Below are 21,137 nucleotides of genomic sequence, written 5' to 3'. Positions count from 1 at the left end.
TAATCGCGGCCCTTCAGCAAGATCGCAACCACCTTCATATACATCTACTGCAACTTAGAGCCAAACTCATGGGTGCTGCCAATAGATATCTAGTTTATTTTTGATTTTCACTACCATTCCCCGATTTAATGGTACCACCTTCATGTATTACTGCTACCTGCTCTACTGGTAATCCCTTCATGTCTGCTACCTACTCTAAGGTCATGAAATACTACAATCTGATCTCCTGGTATCAACCCTAATCAACTACGGCTACGTGCTCTCCTGGTACCGCCCTCGTGCTCCCCAGCTACAACCCTCATGAAATACTACTATCTGATCTCCTGGTATCACCCTATGGACAACAAAAGTTTTACATGTAATAAACAAATCAGCATTTATTGAAATGAAAGTATTCATTACACATATCGAGTTTTCATTGTTTTTAAGATGTATTCTGTTTTCGGGACGGAAACAAATCCAACAAATCAAAAAGCATGGCAATCGGTCCAGCCGTTCTCGAGTTATAAGTGTTGTAACAAACACGACTTTCTTATATATATATATATAGATAGAAGTAGTTTTAATATTGATTTCTTACAAATATCAAATTGTCATCCATACGTCATTACATAGCTGTCATTTGCGTTTTGTTATACCACGTTTTATAGTGACTGACGTTTCATGTCAAGTCACACGGGAACGCTGTCGAACGGGATAAAAAGTATCCTATGTCCGTCTCCTAGCTCTAAGCTACCTCCCTACCAATTTTCAGCCAAATCTGTTCTGCCGTTCTTGAGTTATAAGTGGTGTAACTAACACGACTTTCTTTTATATATATAGATCTAGTACTCATAATACAAGCTTTGCTTAGTTTAACACTAGATGGCGTTTTGTGAAAGTTGTAAAAAAACGAAAGCAAAGAACGTAGCCAAAAACGGGCAAAGCGGCACCTTAGGAAATTATTTTACAAACGTAGTAGAAAACACTTGCTTTCACAACTGCAATAATCTAACTTCACGATGTTGCGGTAGACCCTGATTGACATTTCACTTCACCGCCAAAACCGTTTCATTAGATCAAAGTTGTGTTAGCCGAATTTCACAAAGTGTAAATATAATCACAGATTGTACTGGAAATTGGGCTGTATCCACTGAGACGTTTACTTTCCGAGAATTAGGGGTTGCCTGTTACAGTGTTGCCAGTATACAACTACCCTCAAGTTTACAGGTTCTTAAATTAAAGACAAACATGAAGTGTTGGTTTAGGCTCGAACTAAGATTTTCTTGTACAAACACTGCTGTAAACATTAATTCGTTTCGTTTCTATTGTAACGTCGCGTCTATGGCCAACTTACTAATTGTCCATGGACGCGGCGACAGTGGTCCACCCTAGTGCCTAAACGTCAAGATGTGAGAGGCTACGTCACATTCCCTCTCGATCGCCATAACTGGCGGCTGCTGCCACGACTCCTAAAGCCTCGTTTACACTCAGCCGTTTCACCTGCGACTCGCGCTGCCGGAAATATTGCCGCGGCAGCGTTGACGCGAGTGAATGCTGTTTACACTGAACCCTCATACTTCTTTTACCGGGCAACTGGCAATCATGGCTGACGTTGAGATTGTTGCGGCGACAGCTGTATGTCTGCTTAGTGTTATGAATTACGTAAACGTTTTAAAAATAAATTTAAAAAAAAGACGCTATCGCCAAAGAAGATGGTGGATGAAAAAAATTCATCAAAATCGAACGACGTAAGTACTCACAATAACTTCCTATAAGTACATCAAACACTTCGACGATATGAATGATGAATAATCTTACCTACCTACCTATGTTTTTGTTACAGAAACAGCATGAATACTTTTTTTATGGAGTTGACTTCCGAAGATGGCGGCGAGTTTTCTAACTTTTGCAGAATGTCATCTTCTGATTTTGAATTGTTGTTACAAAAAATTGGACCTATGATTGAAAAACAGCAAACCAGACTGCGAATGCCCATACCAGCAAAGATACGTTTGGCATTAACATTACGATATTTAGCAACGGGGGATAGTTATAAAAGTCTCCACTACTTATTCAAGGTTTCTACACCAGCCATTTCGCAAATTATTCCTGAAGTATGTCAAGCTATCAACTCTGTTCTCAAGGACCAAATTAAGGTGAGTAATAAAAGTATTTTAAAATTATGTTTTATTATATTCAAATAAAATAATTATAATTCAATTCTGGCTAGCATCCCAGTAGGCTCTTTCTATCACATTCATTTGGTTTTGAGGTGTAACACGTCTTTCCGGTAATCTGGACAGTACTCTTGGTGGCAAGACATATTGTGTTGATGAAGTTTGTAGCATCATTTGGCGTGGAGAAGCTGAAATGTCATTATTTTCCTGGCTTATTTCTCTGATCTCTACTGGTGTGTCAGACTGTACCGTTGGTTGAATATAAACAAGTTGAGATTGTTGAATCGGTGGGTTTGATGTGATTTGATAATCTGAATACTGTGATTGCGATGACGTTACCGATGAACGATTTGAGAAGACACTTGATGGTCGATCAACTTGATGGTCGATGGTTGGATAAGGATTTTGCAAAAATAACCCATCTATTTGGTACATAATTCTTCCCCGCATTGACTCGGGATATTTTCGTAATCTTTTAGCTAAGAGTTTCGCGTAAAGATCACACTCGTCTTCATTCTTTTCACTTGTATGAGTATTTTTATCTTTTAACACTTGGTTCAAAGTGTCTAAAGTCTGAGATATTTTATTTTGAGCCTCATCTATGTCAAGGATTGGTCTTTTTTTGCCTTTTTTTGGCCTATTATATACTGGTGTCGATGATGGGTCTGCCTGTGATGGCGAAGGAACTGACTGTGACGGCGAACTGATTTGCTGGTATGGTAGTGGTGATTGAAGTAGCGGTTCGACATCTGGAGATTGTGCCTCATGCTCAGCTTGATAATTCTGAAAATTTTAATAAATATATTTTTCTGTTTCAGTTACCACAATCACCAGCGGAATGGTTATCTATAGAAGCGGGATTTAGGAGGAAATTTCCTCGATGTGTCGGAGCTATAGATGGGAAACATATTGTAATTAAATGTCCACCACACAGTGGCTCACAATATTACAACTATAAGCATACATATAGCATCATACTAATGGCTCTCGTTGACAGTGAATACCGTTTTATTTTTGCTGATATTGGTGGTCAGGGGCGCATTAGTGATGGAGGAATTTTTCAGACCTGTTTACTCATGCAAAAAATTAACACAGGCACTATAAATTTGCCACCAGACGCGCCCTTACCCGGAAGAGAAATTGATGTACCTTATGTATTTCTTTGTGATGGAGCTTTTGCAATACATAAACATATAATGAAACCCTTTCCTGGAGATCATCATTTTAACACAATGGAACGCACTTTTAATAACAACTTTCAAGTTCTCGTATCATTGTAGAAAATGTCTTCGGTATTTTAACAACTGTCTTTCGAATATTTAAAAAACCAATCGAAATCGATAGAGAGAATGTACCAACAATAACAATGACCTGTATTTTATTACATAATTTTTTAATAACAGTAGAACCTCTAGTAACATTTACGCTCCCCAAGGAACTTTTGATTCCGTAGCTGACGGAGTAAATATTGATGGCTCTTGGAGACAAAATCAACCCAACCCAGACAATTCAGCCCTTAGGCCAATACCGCGTGTACCAAGACGCGCATCTAGAGACATTTATGAAATTCGATCTGAATTTGCACATTATTTTCATAATTTGAATACAGAAAATAACTAAATAGTAGTATTAAGTAAGGTGTAATAATCATCTGATTAAAATAATGTAATAATACTTTTAATAAAAAAAAATACTATAAAAAGTGTTTTAATTATTGAATGTAGGTAGTTACCCTTTGTTCCGTGTTAATTGTTTCTTCCACGTCATACAGTGTGCCTAAAAATCTTTCCATAGTTTCAAAAGGAAACCATATTGGCTGAAACACATCATCAGCACCTGCTCCGGAACGTATAGACGCTTTCTTTTTCTTTAAGAGTGGTCGAAATGTAGCCATAAGTGATTTCTTCTTCGATTTTAGCTCTTCTATTGGAGTATTGTTCATTTGAGTACTGATGCGATTCCACGCATCGTGTACTTTATGCTTCATTTTATGATTTTTATCGCGTGGATCCCATATTATTCGTTCACTTTCATACAACTCCAAGAACTGTATTACTTTTTCATTACTCCAATCTAGCGACATAGTAAATGCTGGCGTATAGAATTGGACAGAGAATTGAAAAGCAACACGTCACTCCGCTCAGAACGCCGGGCGACAAGTGAGCGAGAGGGCTGAATGTAAACACACGCTGCAACTCGCGCTGCCAGTCCTTTGACTCGCGCACGAAAAACCGACAATCAAGGGAGCGCTGGGCAGCGCGAGTGGCTGCGGCAATAGCATGGGAAGTATCGTGTTTACACTCTCGCGCTGCTCACTTCCCTGCTCACTTCCCTGCCCACTCAGGCTGAGTGTAAACGAGGCTTAAGATGTAATTATACCCCAATCTTGGGTGAGTTCCTATGTATATTGCTAACCTAAGTGTGTGCCGTGTACGGGATAACCTGCTTCATATTAATTTTCACATATTTAATCCCATTCTGCTTGTTCTGTTTCGCTTGCCTTGGCCGACCACGCGGTCTTAGGTTATCCCATGCATGCGGGCTGCATTGCCTTGTTCTCAATAGTGTTAAGTGAATACTCAGTGTGCCTTCAGCTGTTACTAGCCTCCTGCTACCCCTTTAAAGGCTAAAATGAGCTCTGGATAGTGTAAGCACTTTATTGCATCAGCCTTGAGCACGTGTCATTGCACCCATCTGCCTTGTAAACCGCTGCGATGTGTGAGCTTTCCCTTTTCCCTGCCTCTGTGCTGCCCTGGGGACCACTAGGGGAGCATCCACATCGCATGCGGGCCAACATCTTCGGCACCGCTAACCTACGCACCTCTATGCACGCTTCCAGGGGTCACCCTACGGGTTACCGCCGTCCCACTACCTTCTGCGGGTCCCGCTCTCCAGCCGGCGGCTAAGCACCTACTGGTGGCCGCGGCCGTTGTCACGCCAGCGACCCCAGCTTCTGGGCAGCTTCAGCCAGCTCCCGGGCCGCTCATCCAGCTTCCGTGCCGCTCAGCCAGCCTCTGCCCGCTCACCGGGCCGCTCAGCCATCTTCAGCCAGCTTCCGTGCAGCTTCAGCCAGCTTCCGCGCAGCTTCAGCCAGCTCACCGGGCACCCTACGTGGACCCCCCAGGGACGGTACCCCCTCACTCATATAAAAGCGAGGACTTAATTACCTGTGCCACAAACCCGCGACCTAGCCGGACCTAGTTCTATTAAAGACCTTTTTGGAGATCTACCTCTGGTTTTCTTTCTCCCTAAAACGTTAACGGTCCGCACAGCCTACCTGTGCGGCCCTCACCGTTACACTATTAAGAATTTATTTCTGTATCGTGATTTTTGATGCATTATTGTAAACGAAATGTCTTAATCACTTGTTTTTTTCTAACTCGAACTTGCTTTAGGTAAAAACTGAACAATACTGAGGTACCCCTGTCTATCCATCTCAAGGCTGTATCTTAGTGATAGCTAGGCAGTTGAAATTTTCAAAGACGATGTATTTGTGTTGACGCTAAAACAAAATTTAGTTAACAATAGATCGAGGTTACGGATCGAGCAACGTTGTTACGGTCATAAATTTGTTGACTTAAAAAATAAATTCGTAGATTTGTAGACCCTCCAATTCCTTTGCCACCTAAACATTTGTTTTTATTTCTTTAGTCTACTTTCGGAATCGAATCGAGAACGACTCGTACTTGGCCGGTTATAAATATATTCATTATAATAATATGATAAAGGTACATACTCCTATCCTATTCCTTTCTCCTAAAAAAGAAAACGGTATTTATCGGTACTTACCTAACGTTGATTTTTAATCTCAAATTACGATTTCGATCTTTATTTTGATCGCCTAAAGCAACAATTATAAAACATCATAATCTCACCAAATATAGTACAAATTTAAATGGTTATTAATACGAGTATTCCTTTGACACTTCTTTGGCTTAGGAAGCGAACTAATTATCCGAATGGTGATTTATAGCGGTACCCATAATTGTAATTAAAGATAACAATAATACTTTCGAAATTACAAACGGTTTCGTAATTGCTTGCCCAAGGGTTGATAAGCCGCAGAGGTTCGTTTGTAAAAGATATTTGAAAATCTAGAGGAATGTAATTTATTTTTGAAAGCTTTTTCTTCTGTTTAGAGTCGATATTAGAGTTAATTCTGTGGAAAAAACACTACTATTCATATTTTTTTCTTTGTCTTTCCGGTTGGATTTTTGCAACTCTTTTTGAGGCACTTCCCGATAAGCTAGCAGGCTGAATTTGTCAGGGAAGCTTCCAACCGACGACAATGCAATTTACAACTTTAAAAACGGCTGGAATGATTTTGATAGAATTTGAGACATTTAAAAACGTGGGCAATTTTTTTTTTGAGTCTATTATCAATAGTTCCTGTAATTTTATATATGCACATAATACCTATATTTGCGAGCGAAATTAAGATCTTTTTCATGTTTTCCTTTATCTTTAACATGAATGACACAAGGTTTTCTTTGAAATCGTTTTCGGAGAAATTTGGATTTCATTAATTACACGTGGGGTAATTACGCTGCGGTTTTATTATAGGTATGATGAGTTATATGAATAAGTGTATATTATGTCCTTGACTGACACATTACACTTCATAGAAATTACTATTCGAAACTTTCGTAGCAGAGTTATAGATTATCACTGTTGCCTGCCAGTCCCATTAAAATCGATTTAGCCCTTGCTGCGATTCAACTGTTTTAGCAAATAAAAAAAAATATTTTACCTTATTATACAACGAAAGATGATTGTTACACTTATATCATAACACTAATAACAAGTTTAATAAAGAGTTCACACTAATTAACACGATAACACTCATGAGCATAATTTTGTAAATATACCAAGAAGGTTTCATGAAACTCACCGCTACTGTCATACTCAGTTCGCAGGCTCCCCGAACCGTTTCCTTTGCCTTTAGCGCGAGCTTAAACTACTGGGTGTCAAAGCCTTGCCTTAACGTGACGTCATGCATGACGAAGTTTCTAGGAAAGTAATTATCTTATTTAGTTTAAAGGAGACAAGCTTCCTAAAGAGGTTTAATATGATACTTCGTTAGTTTTGATGTGATCGGGCCGGTGAGATTTATTTTCTTTTTCATAGCATGTTGGTAGTTATTTTTTCTTGTTTTTATTTGAATTTAGATTGGGTTGGTTTGTCTTCATGCTTACATTATATCTTGGCGATTGGTTCGACGTAGAATTGAATAGTGTTAAACAAAATTCCTCAACGTAATTTATTCGAATATCATTTTTTTTTCCCTTTTTTGCTTTCAAACGTGAAAAAAACTTAACAATTGGAACTCTAGGCCCCGCTAGCATGACCCAAGATAGGTAGGTGGGTAAAATTTTCACATATTCATTTCTGTCGCTATTTAAAACAAAAGTACTAAAAAATGTTGGAAGACTAAAAAACTGTATCCACATACCATTCTCCGTTACATGTAGGTTTAGTTGCTCGCATTATCCAACTTTTCCCACTCCATCGTTGCAATAAAACGCCAAACATGAACTATGATCCAATTGCAAATAGTTTTCGCCACAACAAAGTGAAGCATGTTTTCAGTTAACACTAATTATTCAGTAAATTCGAGCTGCACAAACGGGGTTATATTTAAACCGTTTAGTTAGGTGCCGTGCAGTTTGGGACACTGAAAGGTTAGTTCCGAAAGTTATTTACGTAGTATAGTTGAGGTAAGTGGATTTGATGCTTGGAAGCGTTTTTTGTATAGTTTTCTAATGTTGGATTACAGTTTATAAGTTAGTTGCGTATACTGTATACATAATATTTGTTTTCTGTTGTGTGGTAATGTAGCGATTATGTTAATCCAGAATGCCAGTTCATGCCAGACATGCTTGAAAAAAATTACGAAAATTGTTTTGTTTTTAAGCTTTCGTAACCAAAAGGTAAAAAAGGAAACCTATTTCTAAGGCTTCGCTGTTTGTCCGTTTGCCACTGAAAGGTATCTTATGAACCGTAGCTAGAACCGCCAAACCGTAGTAGAGATTACAGATGACATTTCCGGTGCAATAAAAATAGAAATACTATATTTTTTCACGTGTAAAAAATTCTTACCCTTTCCTTAAGAAAATCTTACAAATCTAGAAGAATAAACATAAAACGCTTTTTTTGTATGATAATCAATAAAGAGGGTATAAAAATGGTACGATTCAGTAATCATACGAATTTGGATAAAATAATGCTCGCCTTTTCGTTTACATTTCTAAGTGCCTGTAAATGGGGTTTCAAGTAATGTATTTACACTGAAACATGAAACGAATGTGTGTTTTGTGTTCTTCAATTACATATTCATAACATTTTATGTAATTTGGAATAATGAAAGGAAAATCTTTGAGGCCTTGAAGGAAAATCACGTCTGTTGAGCTTGGATTAGTATTACGTTCTTCTTTTGTTATATTTCTCATTTTTGATATGAGCATATCAGCCGCGTAGCCAATAAATAAATTAATATTTTACTTCTCATAAAACCTTTGAATATTCTTCTCAACGTTTAGCTTTCTGACCTTAAGACGGTACTTTAATTTCTAACATCAATTTAGGCTTCAAAATTACCTCTGACAAAATTTGGTGACACATGAATTATCAAGTATTGCGAAACATTACGTTAAGATAGCAACAGTCAAAGTTTACCATCTGCTTACTAGTAGTTCAGCTAATTGAATTATAACTGAAACTTGGTTAATGTTACAATGGAATTAGGACTAAACTACGATTTACGAGGGAGCTCCTGAATAACTCGGTAACTAGATTTATCAAGTGTGGAGTTTGTTAGTTGTAGCATCCGTCGATCGATTTTAGAGTTACGGGGTACCAAACACTGTGATCCTTCTTTTGGCTTTTCGGCATAAGTATTATTGTTGAGACTTTAAAACATATCCAGTAGTTTGTATAGTGTAGTAAAATATAGGTATAGTGTTAAGGTTTTAAAACATATGCAGCAAGGTTGTAAAATATCGGTTGGAGTCGGATTCGCAAGAGAAATTTCGAAAAAAAAAGGTCATTTATTAGAATTATGACTGTACCAATCGGGCCAAAAGATCAGAAGAAAAATCCATTTTACTCAATATTCAATCATTTATTGCATTCCATATGCCACAGAGATGGTACAAAAGAAATAACAGTTACAAATCAATATGGACCCTTCTGGGCACTCAAAAAAATATTATTTGCTAAAGCGCCAGGAATATCATCTGGGAAAATTTCGACTACCTATTCATTAGGATTTATTAAATTCAGTCTAGTGACAGGTATTTCATACAGCATTTGCATTTGCATTCCAATGTGTGGACGGTGTTAAAGTATAGACTTAAAGCTATGTCCATTTTGTAGACCCTGTAGGGCACGGCGAGGAAGGAGAATGACAGTGGAGCCTTAACAATACTTTTACCATATGGGTGATCAACTTTTAAATAATGTTAACTAAAACAAAACTAGTTTCAGCAGAACAACAAAGAAGGATGTCTTCTTTTTGACTGTACAGGCAGATTTAAAGAGCCGGGATCCATCAGTAAAAATAACAGTTTCATATTTTTCTTTTCATAAATAATAAAAACAACGTGTTCCATTTTAACAGTAATTTAACGAATATTTCATTCTCCTACCAATACCGAACTCTGTTTAAGCAATAATGATAGACATCTCATTATTAACAAGCTTTTGTTTAAAAATTTCGAAGAAACCGTTTGTTTGAAGCCTCAAATGAAAAGCAACATTTTTAATTTAATTATTTTCTCAGTACTTTTAAAAGTTGATTGAACGAGCAAATTGCATGGTTGTCTCAGATTAACGTTCCTAGATTTATCATTGTCCAGTAAATCTCATAACAGGCTACGATAAAATTAATTGTATTTTTCTTTTGCAGTTGTTTTTTAAATGTTAAAAGACGTTTTTATCGTGAGCTTACTGTAATTTTATCACTTATTTAATCAACTAATGGAAATGTTTTACGTGATGGGTTTTGTTTGGCTTGAGATATACTTTAGATTTTTTGTGTCTGTTAGATGTATAAATGGATTAGGAATCTCTTTGGTCTAGTCTAGAAGTTGAAGAGTGACTGCTGAGCCTGAGGTCTAAAGTTTGGCTCCTTTATCAGGATATAAAAAAATCCCTTGACACGGTCTAGATTTTTTCTAAATAGGTATCTTAGAGAAAGAAGTACAGAAGGAAGAAGAAGATGAAAATTAGGATTTGTTTCTCTAAAACAATTTATTTATTAATCAATATAAATAAACGAAGAACGAACGCATCAAAAATGATAAAACGTATTTAATGACGTCACTTGTCGGTGAAAGTGTATTAATACATGATGTGACACGGAGTTTCAAGCTATGTTTCTCTTCAACTCAACTTTTTTGTTACCTCTAAAAGAAATTAGAATCCAGATCTAATTTGACATTTATTGTTATCTTGTTAAACGGATTGTAAAGAGCAGATATGCTGTTCATGTAAAACACTGATTCCAGCTGATTAAAAGTATAAAATAAATCTAACTAAGAAACTGCTTGTTCTTCAATTTCGTCAACTTGTTGACGTTGTTCATCATAATGAAAAATGTACTTACATATAAATTAAAGTAAGTCGTTCAAATTATTATACAAGTACCTACGCTGTTTCATTCAATTTAAACGAGCTAATCTCAAATACGAGTAACTTAATCAAAATAAAATTGCTCACTTAATTTGAATTCACTGAATGTCTAAAGAGTTTCATCAAAGTTAAATTTATTTTATTCATAATTATATTTTTATCTTATCTTATTCTATTTGTGATCGTGGCTAAGCTATAACTGCAAAAGTGGATCGATGGCAGGTTAAGCTATGCTTGACGCGGTTGGTCTGTAAATGGGTGACCATTTGTGTCATAGCAAGTTTCGTCGAGTTTCGGAAGGCACGTTAAATTGTGGGTCCCGGCTGTTATTCATACATCTTTGACAGTCGTTACAGGTAGTCAGAAGCTAGAAAATCTGACCTCCAGTCTAACTAAGGGGTATCGTGTTGCCCAGATAACTGAGTTGGGGAGGTCAAATAGGCAGTCACTCCTTGTAAAACACTGGTACATAGCTGAATGCAGTTAGATTAAAAACCGACCCCAACCTAGTTGGGAAAAGGCTAGGAGAATGATGATCTTATCTTATTCAAATATACAAACTACAATATTGTTTTGTGATAGCAGAGCGTAACAATTAAATAAAAGATTTATTCAAAATTGTGTGTTTAATTTATTATTTCGCCATTCATTTTGCCAATATCATAAAAGAAATATTTTAGTTAAGTCAACCTTGTAAATTATCAAATAAATGTAAATTATTCTTTACTCGATTTGACAACGAAAGAACAAGAATTGTCTGAATAAAGTCTATTTTATTGTATCTATCAAAGTTTATTATTGTAACAACTCGTCAGTCAAAAGTTCTTAATGGTAGACATTCGATTAAAATAACAAGTCTGTAGACAGCAAAAGAAACTGACCGCGTAAAGACAAAATAAAGAAATCGAGGCATAAATGTTTATACAAAGAGGTTCTTTCACAAAGGCTCTATTTATTTACCTACTATCTGTTTTTTTTAGTATTTGATACAACTTTGAGTCCGGGACCTCTGAGTTTATTTCGACATTTCTTGTCACGGGTAGTCGAAAATCGATTTTAAATAAAATATCATTCTATTCTATCCTATCATTATCCGTATAGTTTATATTTATATTGATACGTTCCATTAAATCTTCTTAAAGAAACAATTTGTACACAAAAACACGTGTAACCTATTCTAATAGACTTTGAGTTCTATAGTAGGGGTCCACAATTGTCGTGTGCGGTCAGCCCTTACTTACCTTAACGGAACCTTTTTGGTGCTGAACTAAATAAGATATCAAACGCTTGATGTTTTTTGTCGGACTTACGGTTGGACGGTCGTGTTTGGTTTTGTTGTACACTTCTACAGGCTTTTCGAGTTTTTGCCGGGTCTATTATGGTGAGTCTGTGGTAATTTTGACTTGTGTTTTCGATTGTTGTTTTAGTGAAATTGTTTTGAATTTTGTACCACAGTATTATTAAGAAACTGTTTCATTGATTTCAATATTTTTTTGATAGTATTTTACGGATAGCCTATTGGTATAGGTTACCATTGTGCGCTACTTGCCGCTGGTTCCACGACCGATTAATTAGGTAATTGCACACACAAAGACAATAAAAGGAATGCAATTACAGAACCTAATAAATTGAAATTACTTAATTCTAAAATCCAAGTAATTTATTTATCTGTTTGACTACATTCGAGTAACAAATAGTCAACAAATAAAGGTTTCATTGATGTCGTACTCAGAGACTATGACTTGATTAATTTTCTAATACATCAGTTTGAGCAATCTCGTAACCGAAACTTGATTCGGTTGTTATTTGCGGTCACTAGCATACAAACCAACTAGTTCCCAAATTAACGGATCACTAGACAGGACAACGTAATTAAATTCAACGGTTTTCAGAAATCTATGCTTGTCAGTGTGTTGTAGTTTATGCTAATATTTTGATAACAACTTAGTGATCGGTGACTGGATACTAAGCTAATTAATATGGATTAAATTTTGCGTATAAGAGAATATAAAGTTCTAGGCAAAGTAATCCTACGTTCGTTACTTATGAAAAGCATTGTTATCTAGACTTTTTACAGGCAGAACTAATTAAAAGATACAATGATTGATTGTTAGGTATAGGTACAGTTTCATAGGTGTGCGATAAATGTATTTCAAATTAAGGATCCATAGGTCTTTATGCGTTCCATACGATGTGCGAGTGAAATTATGTTGACTTTCCGAAAAGCTCTGTAATCATGATGATGATTTTTTAAAATTTAAAATATTTCAAAGTATACGTTTTAAGTTAAAAAAGGAAGATACGCAGAGCCCTTGTTTACGCATTGATTGACGGATTTAAAGTATTTAATTCTCGCAACCAGGATTACAGAGTATTTATTATAAATACTCAGAAAATTGGTTGTTGTGATCAGATGCCAACAGTATTATATGTATAATGTATTGTATTAAGCATTCAAAAAATGTTTCAGCATGGCTAAGATGATTATAAAATATGTTTTTACGACTAATAGGGTCATAAAATGATTACTTTTTCGAATCCGATAAACGTTTAAAAAGACCAACATCCTAAATTTCCTAAATCACGGACCCTTTCAGAGACATTTCCAGTTTATTTGGCATTAAGTCAATATACGGGTTCCGTAATCTTTATTAATGGTTTTCGTTGAATGAGATCTGCGTACTTCGTCCCAGGGTTTGGTTAAGCCTCCACACGACAGGCATATTTCACAAAATCTGTCGTTACCAAAGTCCTATATATTTTGAATTTGTTTAATGTTTCCCAAAACCTCTGTGGGCTTAACGTCTTAAGATATTCGAGATTGATCCAAAGCTTATGTCTATATCGTTATTTCATGCATATCGAAGTAAGCGTATTTTACGAAGGAGTATTTATATAAATTTTGAATACATATGGCAACATAAGCGTTAAATACCGAACGACTGCAGACTCCTAACGACTCGTACTCATGTTCCAACCCGTATGTGTGTGTGGCAAAAGTCAGGCAACGACTAAAATCCCTGCCCGGATGGATTCCATTTTTTTAAGGTTAATCGCTACTATCGTCACCCTAGTGTGTTATGGAAATTACACTAAATTTTGGCAACTAATTCGACTTACCACTTTAATACATTAGAGAAATCGATTGGTATTAGTGTTTAGACAAAAAATGACGCTTTTTTATCAGGCAGATACCGGTACGAATTAGTTAAGAAAAGCTTAGTATTGTTTTTTATTTAATCTTAATACAGTTTAATGACTGAACCATTGTGTAATAAATCACCGAGTTACATTCTCACAAACGTGTTAGCTGAGATAATATTAAAAGCGTAGGAGTTCGTTCCAAGCGCCTTGAGAGCCGTCTCCTAACGCCCACAGTACAAAACAAAACCAAAGCTAGGTTTTAGAAAACATGAAACTTAATGAAATTGTCTTGCGGTGTCTTTTACGAAACTTCATAATTTCGTTTGATATTATACCAACCTTTAAAAGAGTCCTCCAAAAAGGTTTTATTAAATTGTTGATGTAGTTTTAACGGTTAATTCAATTTTCGAATCGAATGACCTTTTAAACTTACAGCAATTACTTTTAACATTATAAAAAATATACCGGTATTGGAAAGAGACGAAGCTTTACAATAAATATTGCCATCTCTCTCCCGCAGCAAAACCAAAAGGCTTCATAATAAAATTTTAAATTCTGAAAGGGTCTTAGAAGTAGGCATTTCGGTACTTTAATTCTTGTCACGTCGTTATGAGACCCTTAAGGGCTGTTACTCGTGCAGGCGAATTAGCTGAGACTGAAGAAAGTCGAGTGGAGATAATTAGCAGAATGGTTACTTTAAAAGGGAAATTCGAATCATGAAGTTGTAATGGGCGTTGCAATTTCAATGTTCAGGGTTTGTGAGATTTTTCTGTGGCTTTTTGAAATTTATATTCCTTGATGCTACTATATCTATACAGGGTTACCGGTATCTCAACGTATGCATATGTATTTCAGAGATATTCAACATTTTTTGATTTATTATGAAATATCCAATTCTGTCTCACGGTTAAGGACTGCGGTTTTGTTCGATACTAATCGAGCGATCCAGATGAATCCGCGTGTAAATAAATAGGTACTTTATACATTAGAGTTGGAATTTGTAAAAACTAATTTAGTCGTTCATGTTAAATGGGTCTTTAGGTGATAATAGCTGAAATTTTATTTAAAGGAATGAAAACTAAATTTAGATAGTAACTGTCGTGAGAATGATTCATTATTAAATGATGTAACGGTTTACTCACGCGTATTTATCGGGGTAGCCCGACTAGTTTCGGACCCAACCGGAGTCCTTAATCATGAGCAGACGCGGCGGGATCGCGAATCGAGTCCGAAACTAGTCGGGCTACCCCGATAAATACGTGTGAGTAAACCGTTACATCATTTAATAATGAAAACTAAATTTAATAATAATTCAATAAATAATTAACTATTTAAACCGATATTGACCTCATTGTTCCAATCAATTAGTTTTCCTCATATAAATGTTTTTAATAGTTGAATCATGTTAATTGAAAAAGCAATTAACACAATGATCATGGAATTTTGATTAGGTATTTATAGTATGGAACGTTTTAAATAGGTATATATTTAATTAAGAAGGAATTTTCATTTGGAAAATTGCATACATATATACAAATGATGATGATTCGAGCGAGCTCAGTCATCGGTGGAGGTCAGGGCTCCAATTCTGGTATTCACAATGGTCGATGAATGAATGAAAGTTGGCTCAAAATGAAAATTTTCAAAATGCATTTTTCTATACATTAATTTTATATAGGACGGTACGCTCAAGCTCCATACAATGAATTTACAAATATTGTAGTGGCATTATGCTTAGGAGAATAGGGATAATTTAATCCAATGCCATTCATTCATTGGCCATTGTAAAGAAAGAACCGGTGCCTAGTGGTGTGCTATGACTGATACCAGATGATGATGATGATGATGGTGATGAAGATAGGCTTATCATACGTTATACAACGACAAAGTCGCCACGAGCTTTAACTCGTTAGTTATCTTTTCATGAATATATTGATTATATTGTTAAGTATTTTAAAATTAAAGACACGAGACAGCTCCCAGAAGTTGTAAAATAGTAAAAAAATATCAATACTCTGCTGGCAAAAAAAAACCTCTGTCACAAAAGGTGATGTAATAAACAAAACAAAATATCGCATCGAAATCATTTGAGTAGTTTAGAATGTATAGCGGAATAAATTAACTCTCATCGATACCGCAACTCTATAAATACTATTCTTATTGAGCAGTGGAAAAATAAAACACACGACTATGGAAAAAGTTTTAACCTGTATGTCATTACGTAATAGGTAAAATGTATAAGACCTCATTTGCAAAAATCAGAAAGAAATAAATTAGAAAATGTTTTTCTGGGCAGAGAAAAAACTTTCAGTTCCCGCCAGTAATCCATTTGCTCTAGTTGATTCCCAGTAGCTGATAAGAGGCTGATAGCGCGATAGGCAAGGGATCGGATGTCGTACAAAAAGTTCTGGAAAAGTAGCTTTTAGGTGCTTTTGTAGAACTTTTTTGCATGTAACGATGTTTTTATCGGATTTCTTACGTAACTCAACAACAAGAAATAAGTATTTTAACATGTTTTTTTAAATATACGTTGACTTAGGAAGTAAAGTTGAGTGGCTACCAGTTTGGACCGCAACTAAAATAATATGTTTCTTTTAACTTCAACTGATAGAGCGTTAGGATATTAAGAGATAGGGAGAGAGATACAAAGAATATTCTCAAAATTCGATCTATTGATAATATACCAGTGAATAAGACAAAGCCAAGGCAAACCAAGCCCTTAAAAAAGTGATAGCTTTTAGCATCGGTTTCGATAACCACGCGGCGTGTGCGCAAGCAATGACACGCAATGGCACATTTTCACCCGATTTCAAAATGAAGGATGTACTTAATTCTTCTGTATTTTTTATGTTTGCTAATTCATAACTTTGGATTGAAGTAATCGATTTTGTCCCATAAAAATTTCATGTAATTTATCTTTATAGTTTTTATTTGAAGACGGTTGCATAGTTGTGTGATTAAAATATAATACGATAAAAAAGCATAGTAAATACTAAAATCGTTATTCTTTTTATTTCAAGTATTTTTACTATGGAATGCTTTTAAAACTCTCAACCGCTTTTGTTTTTTTAAGTCGTTATTCTTCTCTTGGAAAATGAATCGCTTCTTATCCCGAACAAAAGGCTGTTGTATTGGAAAAAGTATTTTAATCGATCTTAAATATTGTAAAAGAAAAAAACTAAAGAAGTGACTATCATTTCTATAACTTGCTACAGCTTATAACGTTTATTGGTATCGAGAGTAGTTTACAATTAGCTTTATTTGCTTAACTAAGTAATAAAGTGGAAGTCTACGATACGGTTCTGTGTTATTAGAGGATAACGAAAACAAATTTTGTCGCTGAATGCTGTACAATGGCTGCCTTCAACAGCATCACTGTAACCAACGTTATTTTAACATTACGATCAAAGTGACACTTGATAGTAACTATCGTGAGAATGATTCATTATTAAATGATCTAACGGTTTACTCACGCGTAAATGAGCAGACCCAACCACTGCTCATGATTAAGGACTGCGGTACGATCCGGTATGAGTAAGGAGTCCGAAACTAGTCGGCTTATCATTTAATAAAGTAAAATTTAAATATTATAAAGCGTCTTTGTCGGGAGCATCCGACCGGTGTCTTAATCATGAGCTGACGCAGAGCTACGGTTTCGAACAAAATTGCTGATGTGAGCACAGCACCAAGGTACCATGGCAACTCACGATTAAAGACTCCGATCCGGTTGCGTCCGAAACTAGTCGGACGACCACGAAAAATAGGTATGAGTAAATCTTTACACCGTTTATCGATAAATCATCCTCTCAAAAGTGAATATAAGAACAACACTTGTTTATTTGTCTAGCTGTTTCAATATTCTTCGATATACGCCAGAGCAAAAATACGTCTCGAATTCGAAGGTCGGTATCTTACTATGTTATATGTGGTAATTTCCCATGATTGATGGGCCCAAGTAAAGGGCGTTTGGTAACACTTTCTCAAGTGTCTGTTCCCAGTCAAGTACTTCGCATTAGTCATGTTTGTGACAGCTTTCGGTTGGCAATACTTTAGTCTGGCCCTAAGTGATTACTTTTTGTTTATTCGTAAACTAAATTTATGCAGAAAAATGGGTTATGGAGCTTTTTTTTGGGAGAAATGAAGATGGAATGCTTAGGTGACTTTGTTGGACGAGATTTAGGTTTTTGGTATATACATGTTTGTGTCTAAAGATTGTAAAATGCTTGTGGCTAACTGCAAAAAACCGTTTAAAAGTGTGTTGGACTCGCGACACTGAGCGCTCCTTACATATAGGCCAGAGGAAGACAAAACGGTTGGGTGACAAATAAATCTGAGGGCGATATCTACAATTTTTTTGAATTAATGTCTGTAAAACGCAGCTTGACGTCGATCTTTACTTGCCTTTACGATACCACAAGATACAGCTAGTGGTAGACAGACAGAGCTATGGTAATAGGGTACCGTTTTTACCTTTCGGGAAAGTTTTTGGCAAGAATTATTGACACTTGTTCCTGCTAGTCCACTGGAATAAGTTACAGCAAAACAGTTGCAACTAAAATAATCTGACATAAAATCATTCCAAAACATGCCTTAATATTCTGTTCCCAATATACAGCATGTTCACAATGTGCTTTAAACCTAACTATTGGTGGGTCTGGCCTGGGGCCTACCATCACCTCTCAAAGAAGTATCTTTGCTGTTGTGCAAGCGTGACAGCAATACTCGGTGTAGAGCGATGTCTCCCTTCCACAATGTTACTTTAACAGACGGTAGTAGGTAGACAGATGACTTGCGAAATACAGGGTGACGCAGTCTTAATGAAAATGGCGCGTCATTCCGCTGTAATGTGTTATTGATTTCTAGGCTTTAGAAATATGTGTGTTTGATGTTTAGTCTAAGAATGAACCAGACTTGGGATTTTGTAAGGCATTGAATTCGGATTGGAAAATACAAAGAGAGTCTTTTGGTAAGGTCGAGCTTCAAGATGTTTTATAACTGGGATCTATGTTGTGATCTATGTATGTACTTTAGTCTGCTTGCGTGATGTTTGTACATAATTTGACTACACGGATAGCCCAGTGGTTGTGGTCACCTAGCCAAATCTAATGCGCGCGTCGAGTCGCAGGTTCGATCCCCGCGTAGAGCAAGCAATTGCGTGATCCACGAATGCTTGTTCTGAGCCTGGGTGTCATTGTGCATGGGATTTGTTTGTTTGTGAAACCCTCCGCGACATAAGGATTAAAATCTTAAGGGCGGTAGACGTTAAAAAAAGTTAAAAGTCGATTCACTATGTTTTTTTGACAGCTAACTACGGTAAGCACTAGGCAACACGAAAATCTTTTGCTGTGATTAGAAGTTATTCAGTTATATGACCATTCTACCGGAAAGCTTTAAAGTTAAAAAGACTGAGCTTGAACAAATCAACCGTAAAATCTATAGAAATCTGTAACACTCCAACATAATATTGGACGATGAACATTTCACATTGTGATTCACTCCATGGCGCCCAACAGGGAATTAAGCATTTTTGCCCAAAAGAACGACTTCACAAATTTGCAGATTAATATGCAAATTGAACAAGAATTAGTGCACGCATCGGAGTGAATAATAAAAGCTTTTCAAGGCGATAAAATTACTTAAATTAAGGGACGCTGAATTAACTTCTGACTTTCGGGTGATCTTATTTCATGATACTGTCTGAATTATTGTACATTTATATTCAACTTGAGTTAATATTTTTACAGACTTTCTTTAAATAAATTTATCCAACGTAATTAAATATTATTTGACTTCAGAATTAAGTAATTATTTGAATAAAAAAAGGAAGCCTATTTTTAAGGTTAAGCTGTCAGTCAACCTGTAAACGTCATGACATGACACCACCTCCTATCGCACCCATCGCACCAATCTCGTGAACCTTTATAGGTAGTCAGTTAAAAGTATAATATTTGAAATGTTTCCCTTTTTTTGCAAGGGTTTTGCAAAAAGGCAGGGCTTAACTATTAAAAAGCAGAAAAGGAGTCTGTTTTTAACATTTTTAATTAATCCAGTTTAATGTTATACAACCCAAAGATCACCTTATAGTCTATTTATAGAGACCCTTATAACTTTGAATCAAACATATCAATACAAAACGAACGTATCATAAAAATCTCAATACAAAAATCCAAATAGGTTCTTATTCCTGAAAACATTCTAAGTAATAACACTTCATCTGAGTAATGAAAGCTTTTGTGTCCCGTTCAATAGATTCGCGAGAAATGTAAGGGATCATGGCTCAAGGCCCATGCACGGAGAGGCATGCAGGCATTTCTTAATCAAGCGATGTCGTCCGGTGACATATGCCTTTTAAAACTTCTCTGTACTAGATTAATTGAAATGTGTTTTCTATACTCCAACATGTGTGCAGTATTATGTTGGTAGTTTTTAGCTTTGGGTCTTTTTGATCTGGTTTTGCTTTGGACAAAATGTGAGATGCTTTTAAGAGGGCAAAAGTATTGGTATACTCTAAACTTTATATTTAATTACCTGCAATTGATATTCATGAACCATACAAACATTGTAATAATAACTTTTGTTGTGCAGATTCATAATTATTTGTATGATAACTAGCTCACACGTATTTATTGAGATCACCTGATTAGTTTCGGACCCAACTGGAGCCAAACTGGGCCATTATTAATTACAAAAATGGGGTCCGAAACTAGTCGTATGATCCCAATAAGTACGCGTAAAAAACCATAATAGATAAATACCTCACAAACTGTAACAACCAATTCTCAACCGACACAATTTTCCCTGTAACTTTCACGATAAGAGACAAAGGATCGTGCCCTAATTGTTTTGATCTCCAGACAGTTACAGGTACCGTTGAATACCTGCTTCCGTAGGGATCCAATTCAGCTAGATATCTCCTGCTATCGACTCTACAGATACGTCAAAAGCATTCGTTAACTGAACATACAGTTTAAGAGTGCGTCGAACTTCGTTGAATATCTTTTTTTATAAAAATTTTATATTTTATCAACGTCGCGAAGTTGGGATATTAAGACGAGATGTACGTGTAGGAAAAATACGATTTTAATTTTTAAATATGATATGAGACGTCTAGATAGAGTCTAGAAATAAATTTTAAATATATATCTCACACTAAAGGAGTTGTATCTCCTCTATTTGTGGGTATTATGACAAAGTTATGCTGCA

General features: G+C 35.9%; 1 protein-coding gene across 1 annotated transcript; it reads left to right on the top strand.

Annotated features, from left to right (window-relative positions):
* The first annotated feature begins 1,432 nt into the window (after nt 1-1,432).
* Nucleotides 1,433-3,439, top strand: LOC113495085 (protein ANTAGONIST OF LIKE HETEROCHROMATIN PROTEIN 1-like). The gene is made up of 2 exons (XM_026873680.1): nt 1,433-2,138; nt 2,978-3,439. Exons 1-2 carry the CDS (start codon nt 1,833-1,835, stop codon nt 3,437-3,439), a joined length of 768 nt encoding a protein of 255 aa, XP_026729481.1. The 5' UTR covers nt 1,433-1,832.
* The last annotated feature ends 17,698 nt before the right edge of the window (nt 3,440-21,137 follow it).

Source organism: Trichoplusia ni, chromosome 6 (genome assembly GCF_003590095.1).
Source record: "Trichoplusia ni isolate ovarian cell line Hi5 chromosome 6, tn1, whole genome shotgun sequence".
NCBI lineage: Eukaryota > Metazoa > Arthropoda > Insecta > Lepidoptera > Noctuidae > Trichoplusia > Trichoplusia ni.
The sequence above is the reverse complement of the archived record's forward strand: the minus strand, read 5'-3'. Positions and strand labels throughout refer to the sequence as shown.

Bases quoted from the DNA above. Each gene is read 5' to 3' on its own strand.
- LOC113495085 (XM_026873680.1), top strand. From the start codon at position 1,833: ATGAATACTTTTTTTATGGAGTTGACTTCCGAAGATGGCGGCGAGTTT. The intron at 2,139-2,977 runs GTGAGTAATAAA...TTTCTGTTTCAG, and splicing joins TTCTCAAGGACCAAATTAAG to TTACCACAATCACCAGCGGA.